Here is a 13,663-nt window from a genome sequence, read left to right as displayed (position 1 = left end):
GCCACTCAGGATCAGTTTACAATTTGACTCAAGCTACTGGGCAGAAAGCAGAGACTGTCTCACAAAACATGAGATAACATATGGAGATCTCTACAGGGTTGAACCACTTCAAATTCAGCTCCTACACTGGACATGGAGGACAGTGAGAACAGGAAAGGTGTATGCTGATATCCTAGGGCATGTTGATAAGAAGAAGGAGGTGGTGTTGGGGCTTTTGAAGAACATTACAGTGGATATGTCCCCAGGGCCTGATGGAATTTATCCCAGGTTAATGAGCGAGGCAAGTCAGGAAAATGCTGAGGCCTTGACAGAGATCTTTGTATCCTCTTTAGTCACAGGCGAGGACCGAAGAATACCTAATGTTGCTTCTCTGTTTAAGAAGAGCAATTGAGACAATTGAAATTATAGGCTGATGAGTGTTTCATTAGTGGTAGGGAAATTACTGGAGAAGTTTCTTAGGGATAGGATTGACTCACATCTGGAAAAGCATGGATTTATTAGGGACAGTCAGCCTGGCTTTGTACAGGGCAGGTCATGTCTTACAAACTTGGTTGAGTTTATTGAGGAGGTGACAAAGATGATTTATGAGGGTAGGGCAGTGGGTGTTTGCTGGCTGATCCAGAAGATTAAGGCACATGGAATCCATGGAGACTTGGTAGATTGGGGGTAGATCAGTGGGGGTATTCAAGGAGGAGATAGACAGATATCTAAATAGTCAGGGTATCAAGGGATATGGGGATAAGGCTGGCAAATGGGATTAGAATAGTTTTTTTTTTCTCTCTCTTTTTTTCCCACCCCATTTCTTTTTCCCTTTTCCTTGGAGCAGACTCGATGGGCCGAATGGCCTGCTTCTGCTCCCTTATCTTGTGATCTTGTGATCTTGTGTGAAAATAAGTTTGACCATAGAACGCAGAGGAGGGGTGTTATTCTGACTGGACGCCTGTGACTGGCGATGTTTTGCAAGGATCAGTGCTGGGACGAAAATATAGATGGGCTGATTTGTAAGTTTGCAGACAACACAAAAATTGGCAGAGTTCTGGACAGTGAGGAAGACTGTCAAAGGATTCAGCAGGATATAGACCAGTTGGAAATGGCAGACAGAATTAAATCTGGACACAATGTAATAGGAAAGTATACAGTAAACGGCAGGACTTTTTAGGACTATTGATGCATAGAGAGGGACCTTGGGGTGCAAGTTCATAGCTCCCTGAAGTGGCAACACAGGTAGATCGGGTGATAGAGAAGGCATACGGTATACTTACCTTCATCGGTTGAGGTTTTGAGTATGAAAGTCGGGAAGTCATGTTGCAGCTGTATAAAACTTCTGGTCGTCCCAATACAGGAACGATGTGGAGGCTTTGGAGAGGGTGCAGAAGAGGTTCACCAGGGTGTTGCCTTGATTAGAGAATATTAGCTATAAGGAGAGGTTGGACAAGCTTGGATTGTTTTCTCTGCAGCACTGGAGGCTGAGGGACAACCTATATAAAATTATGAGAGGCATAGGAAGGGTAGATAGAGTCATAGATAGTCAGAATCTTTATCCTAGGGTGGAAATGTCAAATACTAGAGGACATTGCTTTAAGATAAGAGGGGGAAAGATTAAAGGAGATTTATGAGGCAAAATCTTTTACACAGAAGGTGGTAGGTGCCAGGGTAGGTTGTGGAAACAGACACAATGGCAATGTTTAAGAAGCATTTAGACAGGCACATGAACAGACAGGGAATGAAGGGATATAGATCATGTACAGGCAGATGGGATTAGTTTAGACTGGCGTAAGGGTTGGCACATCATAGTGGGCCGAAGGGCCTGTTCCTGTGCTGTACTGTTATATGTTCAGATTGAAGAGGAGAATCCCATTGCCATTCAAGTGATCATCTCCCGGATATTAATCCCACCTCAATAACCAACACATCTCAACAGTCATCTCCCACACAGTGAGGTCCCTTCCAAACCTTTGGCAGCTTGGACCTTCCATGTATTTTGGCAGGAAGACAAGAAAAAAATACCAAACAAATTTGCATGTGCATTTTAATACGATACAATTCATATCAGGAAGGAGAATAAGAAAACACAATTACCTTTTTTGCTCCAGTCAGGGCTGATTTCTGCAGTTTACGGTAGCAGTACTTGGCATATGTGCTGATAGCAACACCTACCAAAGAAGAACAGGAAATCATTAGACATGGAAATGTACATCAGATTTAATGAGGAGGAAAGTAAAAAAGGTGCACGCGTGTGTGTGTGCGTGTGCGTGTGCATGTGCGTGTGTACCCATACACTACATTTGCTAAGAGATTACTTATTTCTGTGCAACTATTAGCTGATTTAACAGGGTCAACCTACAAAGGACTCCCTGCATCAGAGGCATGACCTAAATCTGTGCAGTGAAAGACATTAGTTACCCATAGGTTGGCATCACCTGTGGTTGGATTGGCAGGGCTCATTAGACAACGGGTGACATAGAGCTAGACAGAAACTTTAGGAGACTGCCAGGGTGCTGGGAGCCCCTGATAGATTCCTGGCTCCCAACAGCTAATAGGAAAAGGATGATTCAGAGAGCAGACTAGCAGGAAGGATGCGTTATGCTCTCTTGCTGCAGAAGGTTTGTTATGTTACAGCCATTCTCTTTCCCTCCCAACCTTTCTCATCTCTATTGATTGCAGAGCTTTTCGTTTGAACCTAAATTCTCGGTCCCATCCTAGGGGAAGTCCAAGCTCCTCCCACTTCAAGCTTCAGTGGCAGGTTTGACTGAATCAGAAAACTATAGGTTATGGTTTTCCCCTCCAGGATGATCTCCACAATCTAGGCTGATGCTTTGGTGTAGTCCTGAGATCATTGGAGGTGCTGTCTTTTGGATGTAAGATTTAGGCCTGTTATTTGAAAAGAAGCAACAAGTTTTCTCCAGGTGTAGACCAACCCAACATTCTAACCTCAATGAGAAATGCAGGTCAATTACTTAATTTAACTGACCATGCAACTCACTCAAAGATGAAACTTTGTACAAATGGGCTGCAGACAGTGACCGCATTACTCGGTAGTACTTTGGCTTTGTTGGGACTAAAGGATATGAATGGATAGATACATTAATGCTAATTTTTCTGTTACCTGTAATGAAATAAAAACTCATTACACTGCTCCCAAAAACTAAGCTAAGACACTGCCAATGGTCCACCTTCCTTCCTCTTTCCATGGCAACCATGGTTAACTAGGAAAGCAGGAGATGGTGGACTCCAAAACCTCGGCCACTGCTGGTCTGAAGTGGCTGATGCTTGCCCAGTTTGAGTCTCAATTGATGTTACCTTTCTCCCTATTGAGAAACCCCACAAGACCTGCCTTCACAGTTTTTTTTCTTTAAAGTTTACACTATTGAATGTAACAACCATGAATGTTAAGGTTTGTTTTTGCACCTTTGTATATATTTTTTATAACGAATAAAGTTTATTTTTGTAAATAATAAAAAAGTTTCCGTTGGATAATGGCCAGAAGTAATATTTAATTTTGGAACCTTAGCATCATCATTAATATAATAATTTAAGCAAATAAGTTATCTCCTACTCTAGATACACTTTAATTTCAACGAGCATGAATCCTGCAGCAACAATACTTGGTTTAAACTTAATATTGTCCTTGCCAAGGTACCGATGTGGAACAGGTACTGCCGTTCGTTCAGATGGAATAAATCAACAACTTGGAAGTCGAGCAGCAAATTTTTCAATATCCTGGCCAACTTTCCTTCCTCAACTGATATGCCTAGAATCAGTTTAATCACACATTCATCTGTCTGATGCTTGTGGTTATCTCATTCAATATAATTAGTTTTTATTTCCCTACATTATAGGGAGTAACACATAGTTTATTATTTACTTTAGAGGAAAATTGCATATATATTGTCATGTAAATGACTTGCTGCATTGTTCATTCATCATCTGAAGTTGTTCCAGTCATAGAACTGTGAACGAGCACCATCTGAGTGAATACTTGACTTTAGGTTGAAGGTGGACAAATGATGTTCTTGCTACCCAAGTGCCATGCATTTCCAACAGGAGGAATTCTAACCACCTTCCCTTTACCATTGCCAGCACCAAATCCCCTACACCTCCAGAAACTTAAATGGACATCCACATTAACTCTGTGACTGAAAGGGCAGGTCAGAGTTGGGATTTCATGGCTAGTGACTCACCTTCTGATTCCTCAAAACTCCACTACCTACAAGGCACAAGTCAGTAGCAGGATGGCACCTGCCTGGATGTGCAACTCAAATAGCACTGAAAGTAGCTCAATGCTATCCAGGAAAAAACATTCTGCTCGCTCTGCAGTCCCTCCACCACTGAACCATGCTGCAAGTCTACACCGTCTACAAGATGTTTTGCAGCAATTACCAGGGAATCTTCTACAACAAGACGTGCGGGCTGGTAGTTTAATTGACTAGTATAAATTGTTCCTAGTGTATAGGTAAGTGGCAGAATCTGGGGGGTGGGAGTTGATGAGAATGTGGTGAGGTCCTGGATGACTGGCGAGTGGCTAATGTTGTTCCTCTATTTAAGAAAGGAACAAGGGAAAATCCGGGGAACTATAGACTGGTGAATCTCACATCAGTTGTAGGGAAATTGCTGGAGAAAATTCTTAGAGATAGGATATACGAACATCTGAAATCCAATGGCTTGATTAGGGAAAACCAGCATGGCTTTGTGCGGGGCAAGTCATGTCTTAAAAACCTGTGTGAGTTTTTTGACATGGTGACGAGAGAGATGTGGAGCTGTGTATGTCATCTATATGGACTTCAGTAAGGCATTTGACAAGGTCCCACATAATTGGTTAATCAAGAAAGTTCAGAAGCATGGGGTCAGTGGAGAATTGGCTGTGTGGATCCAGAACTGGCTTGCCCGTAGAAGTCTAAGGGTGGTGGTTGAAGGGATTATTCGGGCTGGAGGCCTGTGAGTAGTGGTGTTCCGCAGGGATCTGTACTGGGACCTCTGCTGTTTGTGATGTATGTTGATGGATGGGTTAGTAAGTTTGCAGACAATACCAAGATTGGTGGAGTTGTGAATAGTGTGAAAGACTGGTGACGGATACAATGCGATATACTGTAGATCAGCTGCAGGTGTGGGCAGAGAAACGGCAGATGGAGTTCAACCCGGATAAACGTGAGGGGTTGCACCTTGGTAGGACTAATGTCAAGGGGCAGTACACTCTTAAGGGCAAGACCCTTAACAGTGTTGAAGAGCAGAGAGACCTTGGGGTGCAAGTCCATGACTCATTGAAAGTGGCTACACAGGTGGACAGGGTGGTTAAGAAGGCTTATGGAATGCTTGCATTTATTAATCAGGGTATTGAGCATAGGAGTCAAGAAGTTATGATGCATCTCTACGGAACTCTGGTTAGGCTGCATTTAGAGTATTGAGTGCAATTCTGGTCACCTCACTATAGGAAGAGAGGGTGCAGAGGGGGTTTACCAGGATGCTGCCTGGATTAGAGGGCATGTGCTATCAGGAGAGGCTGGACAAACTTGGGCTCTTTTCTCTGGAGCGGCAGAGGCTGAGGGGTGATCTGTTGGAAGTGTATAAAATTATGAGGGGCATAGATAGGGTGGACAAGCAATATCTTTTTCCCATTATTGAGTGATCCAATACCAGAGGGCATGCATTTAAGGTGAGAGGGGGTAGGTTCAGAACAGACGTGAGGGGTACGTTTTTTACTGAGAGAGTGGTGGATGCCTGGAATGTGTTGCCTGATAGGGTGGTGGAGGCAAATTCATTGGGGGCATTTAAGAGGGGCTTGGATGGGCACATGAATGAGAGGAAACTAGAGGGATATGGGCATTCTGTAGGTAGGAGGGATTAGCTATGTCGGCACAACATTGTGGGCTGAAGGGCCTGTTCTGTGTTGTTCTGTTCTATGTTCTACGTTCTAATAAGAAAATGGGATTAATGTAGGATTGGTGTAAATGGGTCGCTGACGGTCAGCATGGGTTCATTGGGCCGAAGGGCCTGTTTCCGTGCTACATCTCTCTATGACTCTATTCCTAGATGAGTGAGTGTCAACAATTTGTAAAAAGCCCAGCACCTTCCAGTACACAGCGGTCCTGCTTAAATGGCAGACTAGACATTCATTCCCTCCACCACAAGTGCACAGTGGCTGCAGTGTGCAGATCTATAAAATGCACTGCAGTAACTCACCCAGGCTACCGCACAAACTCCTGACCTCTCTCATCAAGCAGACAAGAGCAGCAGGTGGAAGGGAACAACACCACCGCAGGTTCCCTTCCAAGTCGCACACTGTCTACACTTCTCGCTGCCTCGGTAAAGCAGCCAACGTAATCAAATACCGCTCCCACCCTGGGCATTCTCTCTTCTCCCCCCTCCCATTGGGCAGAAGATACAAAAGCCTGAAAGCACGTACCACCAGGCTCAAAGACAGCTTCTATCCCGCTGTTATAAGACTATTGAAAAGTTCCCTTGTATGTTAAGATGGACTCTTGACCTCACAATCTACCTCGTTGTGGCCTTGCAGCTTATTGTCTGCCTGCAATGCACTTTCTCTGTAACTGTAACACCTTATTCTGCATTCTGTATTATTTTACCCTGTACTACCTTGATGCACTGTGTAATGAATTGATCTGTATGAACGGTATGCAAGGCAAGGTTTTTTTACTGTACCTCGGTACATGTGACAATAATAAACCAATTTACCATCCTGACCACACGTTGCCAGTCATCCATTGTTGATGGGTCCACATATGTTCTGTTCACAGAAGTCGGGACAATCCCATCCAGCTGATTACCATCCAATTAGTTAACCAGCAAAGTGATGGAAGCTGTCATCGACAGTGCTATCAAGCAGCACTTACTCACCAATACCTACTCACTGATGCCCTATTTGGGTTTTACCAGGATCACTTGACTCTAGAACTCATGTACCAAAGATTCCAGAGGTACAATGACTATCCTTTATACAAAGGCGCCATTTGATCACGCATGGAATCAAGGACTCTTGGTAAAACCAACATCACTGGCATGAAGAGGAAAACTTCCCAATGGTTGGAGTCATACTGGCACTGAGGAAGAGAGTGGTGGTTGTTGGAGGTCAATCATCCAAGCACAAGGACATCTCTGCAGGAGTTCCTTAGTGCAGAGTCCTGGATCCAACCATCTTCAGCTGCTGCATCAATGACCTACCTTCCATCAGATGTGAGTATGTGCACTCATCAGCAAACAATGTTTAATTCCATTTGCGACTCTTCAGCCTGCATGCAACAATGTCTAGACAACATTCAGACATGGGCTGATAAGTGATGAGTAACATTTGCGCTGCAAAATTCCCAGACAATGACCATCTCCAACAAGAGAGCCTCCAACCGCATACCATTCATTGGCATGTGAGCCCTCTCACATCAACATGCTGGGGACACCATTAGCAGAATCTCAACTGGACCAGCCACAGAAATATCAACTGCAGGTTCACCTCCAAGTTACATACCATTCTGACTTATTTATCGCCACACCTTAATCATCACTGGTTCTAAATTCTGCAACTCTCTATCCAACAGGACTGTGGGGATACCTTCACTAGGAGGTCTGCAGTGGTCCGAGAAGGCATCTCACCACCACCTTCTCAAGAGTGAGTAAGGATAGGTAGTAAATACTGGCCTTGGTAGCCAAGCCCAGAGCAGGAAAAATGAATAAATTAAAAAAACTCACCTCAACTATCTATTTCTTCTTTCTCTCTTAAGCATCTTACTGATAAATTTACTGTTATTTCCACTTTGGATTTGTGGTGTCCAACTTTCTCCCGAATATTAATCAATTTGCATGTTCATATTTCAATTCCCAGTGCAAAGGTTAATCTTCACTGTTCTGTCTACAGATGTTGATGGATCTGCTGGGCTTTTGGTATGTTGTGTTTTTGTGACTGTTTTATGCTGTTGGCATTGTGGTCTAATCAGAATATCCTTGAAAAGTATTTGGCTGCAACATGTAAATATTGAACTCAAAATATTCACAATCCAAAAATCACCTTCAAGAACTAACATTTGGAGATTTGAATCTCTGAGGATGGACGAGGACTGTCAGTGGTCACTTTAACCATGTATTTACTGGTGTTAGCCATGGCTGAGTGGGTAGACATCTCTCAGATCCAATAAAGAAGTTTGTGAGTTCAAGATCCATCCAGAGACCAGACTCAAATCCTAGACCGACAATATTAAACTCTGGAACCAGGATTACCCAAGCCTCAGTAGCTGTGCTATTGTACGCAAACGATGCTTCTGTCTGTGCACACTGAGGCCGAGTTCCAAGCCTTCATCCATTCATTCACTGGTATATTAGGGGGACGGGCCTTAAACTCAACATTCACAAGACAAAGGCCCCCTCCTACTCTGAACCCACCCTGCTGCATCACACTGCCCCAGCAATCTCCTCCCTTGCCTCCCATAGCTGCCGAGGGATTTATCCACCATTATGCCCACTACATCTGCTACCTCCTCCTTTTTTGATGGCAATTTAGAACTCTACCATCCCCTCCCTGAATCCTCCAACAGTAACATCCTTTTCCATACAGATGAAAAGCATTCAGTTACAATCCCATCAAAGTCCTCCAGCTCTAAGAAGCGGACCAACATCACCTCTCCAAGGCCAACATCCTCAGTACTGCAGCCCCAGTAACACTTCATTGGTTATGTTGGTCATGTCACAACACTGCACTCATTAAGCAGATTACCAGGATTACCAGGCAGACACAGGAGGAGACTCCTTGAAGAAATGTACCATCCCCGGTGACCCCTGGGAATCTCTGGCCAAGATGCGGGTGAGTATTTGGGATGGTACTGGGAACCTCATGGCCATGCACCTGAAACACACAGGAGCTCAGAAATGGACCACTCACCCAATTGCCCCGTCTGGCGCCTCCTGCCCCATCTGTGGTTCCCACATTGACCTTGTAAGCCTCCTCAGAACCCACAAGACCAAGTGGCAGCAAGTCATCCCCAAGAAGAAGATGTGAAGGAGAGTTAATCTGTCAGATATGCTGTTTTTCAGAGATTCTAAACCTACTTGTTCACTCATTTGACTGTGAAAGATTCAGGAGCATTGGTTTGAAGAAAAGCAAGTAAGTCCTCACCAGTGCCCAGTCCAAAATGTAACCCTCAAACCAGTAAAAGCAAATAATCTGGTCACCACCAAACCACTTTCAGCTGCAGCTTGCTGTTCACAAACTAATGGACACACTTTTAAAATTACAAGAGTAACTGCACTTGACAGGTAGAAGGTGTTTTAGGACATTACAAGATCATGAAAGTGTAGAGAAACAAAGGACTGCAGGTGCTGGAATCCAGATGAAAAACATGATGACGCTGGAGGAACTCAGCAGGCCAGGCAGCATCCGTGGAGAAAAGCAAGCGGTCAACGTTTCAGGTCAGGACCCCGAAGAAAGGTCCTGACCCGAAATGTTGACAGCCTGCTTTTCTCCACAGATGCTGCCTGGCCTGCTGAGTTCATGGAAGTGTATCTTTTTATATAACTTACCCGGTGTAAAAGTAGCCTCTGCTTAAACTAAAGATATAACTGGATCTTTAGCACAGTTTGTGTCAAGATCCGGAAGGACAGGGCGAAGGAGCCAGGTATTTGTCTCCAGTATGCATGAACCCCAGAGAGGGACAGAGATCCATAAATGCTGCTTACCCATAAATTCCTCACCCAAGTGCTCATGATTCACCTGCACGTTAAAATTAATCTGCCATTTGCCAGGCCAATTTTAGCACTTTGCTGAGATAGAACATAGAACATAGAACAACTACAGCACAATTCAGGCCTTTTGGCCCACAAAGCTGTGCCGAACATGTCCCTACCCTAGAAATTACTAGGCTTACCAATTGCCCTCTATTTTACTCAGCTCCATATATCTATCTAACAGTCTCTTGAAAGACCCTGTCGTATCCGCCTCCACCACCATCTCCGGCAGCCCATTCCACGCACTCACCACTCTCTGAGTAAAAAACTTACCCCTGACATCTCCTCTATATCTACTCCCCAGCACCTTAAACCTATGTCCTCTTGTGGCCACCATTTCAGCCCTGGGGAAAAGCCTCTGGCTATCTACCCTATCAATACCTCTCATCATCTTATACACCTCTATCAGGTCCCCCTTCATCCTCTGTCTCTCCAAGGAGAAAAGGCCAAGTTCCCTCAACCTGGTTTCATACGGCATGCTCTGCATCCCAGGCAGCATCCTTGTAAATCTCCTCTGCATCCTCTCTATGGCTTCCACATCCTTCCTGTAGTGAGGCGACCAGAACTGAGCACAGTACTCCAAGTGGGGTCTGACCAGGGACCTATATAGCTGCAACAATACCTCCCGGCTCCTAAATTCAATTCCCCGATTGATGAAGGACAATACACCATATGCCTTCTTAACCACGGAGTCAACCTGCGCAGCCGCTTTGAGCGTCCTATGGACTCGGACCCCAAGATCCCTCTGATCCTCCACTCTGCCAAGAGTCCTACCATTAAGACTATATTCCGCCAATATATTTGACCTACCAAAATGAACCACTTCACACTTACCTGGGTTGAACTGCATCTGCCACTTCACAGCCCAACTCTGCATCCTATCTATATCCCTCTGTAACCTCTGACAGCCCTCCAAACTATCTACAACACCCCTAACCTTCATGTCATCCGCAAACTTACTCTCCCACCCCTCCACTTCCTCATCCAGGTCATTTATAAAAATCACAAATAGTAAGGGTCCCAGTACAGATCCCTGAGGTACACCACTGGTCACCGACCTCCACTCAGAATATGACCCTTCAACAACCACTCTTTGCCTTCTGTGGGCCAGCCAAATCCGCTAACTCAGGATGTAAGAGCCTGGGATCTAGTGTTTGTGGCCACCTGTGGTAACCATAACTGAGGATTGACCTGAACGATTGGTTTGTAAGACAAGCTTTTCACTGTACCTCGGTACAAGTGACAATAATGAACCAATACCAATACCAACTGGTCTTAATACCCTTTGTTTAATGAACCCTGAGCATGTCCCAGGGGCCTTATCACATCAAGTTTCTTCTATGATCCCTACTTACCCATTGAGCAGTTATCGCTCAGGATCCACACATATGCCCAGCCTGTGTCTGGGGATTTCTGCTGTGCTTGGAGATTTACTGTGATATGAAGCAGTAGTTTCAGAAGGTGCTGGGAAGGCTGACACCTCTCTCCTTCACTCTATGGTGTTCTACTTTATCCTTGAACTGTTCCATTGCTTAAACACTGGTTACCAGTTAGGAATATCCTGTTACTTAAAACAAGTTTGTAGGAGAATGAATGTGTTTCAAAGTCAGTGACTTAAGGTGCATTAGGGAACAGGAATTGTTAAAAAAGCACAAATAGCTTTATTTCTACAATATGTGGTAAATGACAGCACAGTAGTGTAGCAGTTAGCACAACGCTTTACAGCGCCAGTGACCCAGGCTCAATTCTGGCCGCTGTCTATAAAGAGTTTGTACATTCTCCCCGTGTCTGCGTGGGTTTCCTCCGGGTGCTCTAGTTTCCTCCCACATTCCAAAGATGTACGGGTTAGGAAGTTGTGGGCATGCTATGATGGCGCCGGAAGTGTGGCGACACTTGAGGGCTGCCCCCAGAACACTCTACGCAAAAGATGCATTTCACTGTGTGTTTCGATGTACATGTGACCAATAAAGATATCTTATCTTATCTCTTATCTTAGTTCAGTCATGTACAGTGTGACCGACACATTGCCCTTAGAGATTATGGGACCATTAGCAATTACGATGTCATTTTGGGAGGTGACTTTTGACACACATGCACTGACACATACAACTAAATCTGGGGCTAACCAATTTCTAGTAGCTTTTGATTTTGCCAGTGAATCCTATGTCTGCACAGCCTGGCTGTTTACAAAATTCAGGAGTGTGAGAATCTGCTAAGATCATCTCACTTATGATATTAACTGTAGAATTATGAACACAAGGATTATGCTTGCAGATAGTTTCAACTGTGATAAAGACGAAACGAGGCTCTCCTACAAAAAGGTCCATGTCAATTGGAGCACCAGCAACCAATGTTCGAGAGAAGACCCCGAAGGTCAGTACAAATTCAATCTTGGTAACAGTGATGGGGTGGGTTTCTACTTTATGAGAATTGCCACTGGCACAACATTAACATGATTGTGCCACTTACGGATGAATAGTGACTTCAATTAAATGCAACTGCAGCACTATCTGTCGGACTGCTTCACTGGACACGCCACATTAGTTTAAAGTTGAACCACAAACACCCCCTATCCCATTCCCAAGATCTACGATGGTACGTTGCTGTGTACAAAAGTTGCCAAAGGTGTCAGGCTTTCATAATAATGGTATTTCTTCAGATCAGAAAACTCAGAAAGCTGAATTATCTGTCCAGTTTAAAAGCAGCCCTAAGCTAGTTCTTTTGTGCGATGGCTTTCTATTCATCCAGTGCTGGACTAATGGCACTTAGCATGCTCAAGTTATGTTCCAAGATGCCTTCCAGTGAGGACTTGGGGTGGGAGGGGAGTGTGAACAAAGCTCCAGTAGAAGAAGAAATAAAATATAAGAATTTTAGTTCAAATGAGACGTGATCAACACATGACATGGACTACTGGACAGAATGGTAGAGGAGGAAACTACGGAATCATGTCCTCGATGAAAATACGAAATAGATGCAGGAAGCAGGCAAATGGCCCATCCATCTGCTGCATCATTCAATAAGGTCCTGTGCCTTAATTCCAGTTTCCCATCCTCTTATCTTTCTATTCCCTTAGGGTTCAATATACCCATTGGTCTTTGCCTTGAATGATCCAACTTCCAACATGGTCCTCTTGGATGGAAAATCCCAAAAAAATTTACAACCTTCTGCAAAAGCAAATATTTCCTCATTTTAGCCCCAAATGGCTGACCCCTATGCTGAGACTACGTTCCCTGATGTTGGATTCTCCAGCCTTAGATATAGCCTCTTGGTAAATACCCTCTCAAATCCCAAATCTTTTAAATTTCAATGAGAGCATCTCTCATTCTTCTCAACTCCAGTGAGTATAAACCAATGTTACTTAATGCAACGGTCCCATCATCCCACAAATGATGTCCACCTGGTTAGGCCACATCTGGAGTATTGCATTCAGTTCTGTTCACCCCGTTACAGGGAGGATGTGGAGACTTTGGAGAGGGTGTCGAAGAGGTTTATTAGAGGGTATGAGCTATAAGGAGAGGTTGGACCAACTTGGGTTGCTTTCTCTGGAGCAGTGGAGGCTAAGCGGAGACCTGATGGTTTATAAAATTATAAGAGGCATAGATAGAGTAGTGAGCTGGTATCTTTTTCCCAGGGTCGAAATATCTAATACCAGAGGGCATGCATTTAAGGTGAAAAGGGAGAAGCTTCAAAGGAGATGTGTGGGGCAAGTTTTTTTACAAAGAGAGTGGTGGGTGCCTGGAATGCGCTGCAAGGGGTGGTGGTGGAGGCAGACAGGATAGAGGCACTTAAGAGGCACATGAATATGCAGAGTATGGAGGGATATGGGTCATGCACAGGCAGAAGGGATTAGGTGCCATTAGTTTAATTAGATCAGCACAGCACTGTGGGCTGAAGGGCCTGTTCCTGTGCTGTACCGTTCTATGTTCTAGATAACATAAGA

At 44.3% G+C, this 13,663-nt stretch overlaps 1 protein-coding gene across 3 annotated transcripts in view; it reads right to left on the bottom strand.

Annotated features, from left to right (window-relative positions):
* Positions 1-13,663, bottom strand: part of arhgap39 (Rho GTPase activating protein 39) — a 445,463-nt gene that overhangs the window by 73,009 nt on the left and 358,791 nt on the right. For all 3 annotated transcript variants that reach the window (XM_052016995.1, XM_052016998.1, XM_052016996.1), the window contains one exon: positions 2,080-2,153. In XM_052016995.1, the coding sequence (XP_051872955.1) occupies positions 2,080-2,153 (74 nt within the window). The remainder of the gene's footprint in view (positions 1-2,079; positions 2,154-13,663) is intronic.

Source organism: Pristis pectinata, chromosome 5 (genome assembly GCF_009764475.1).
Source record: "Pristis pectinata isolate sPriPec2 chromosome 5, sPriPec2.1.pri, whole genome shotgun sequence".
Lineage (NCBI taxonomy): Eukaryota > Metazoa > Chordata > Chondrichthyes > Rhinopristiformes > Pristidae > Pristis > Pristis pectinata.
This window is presented reverse-complemented; position numbering and strand designations above follow the sequence as displayed.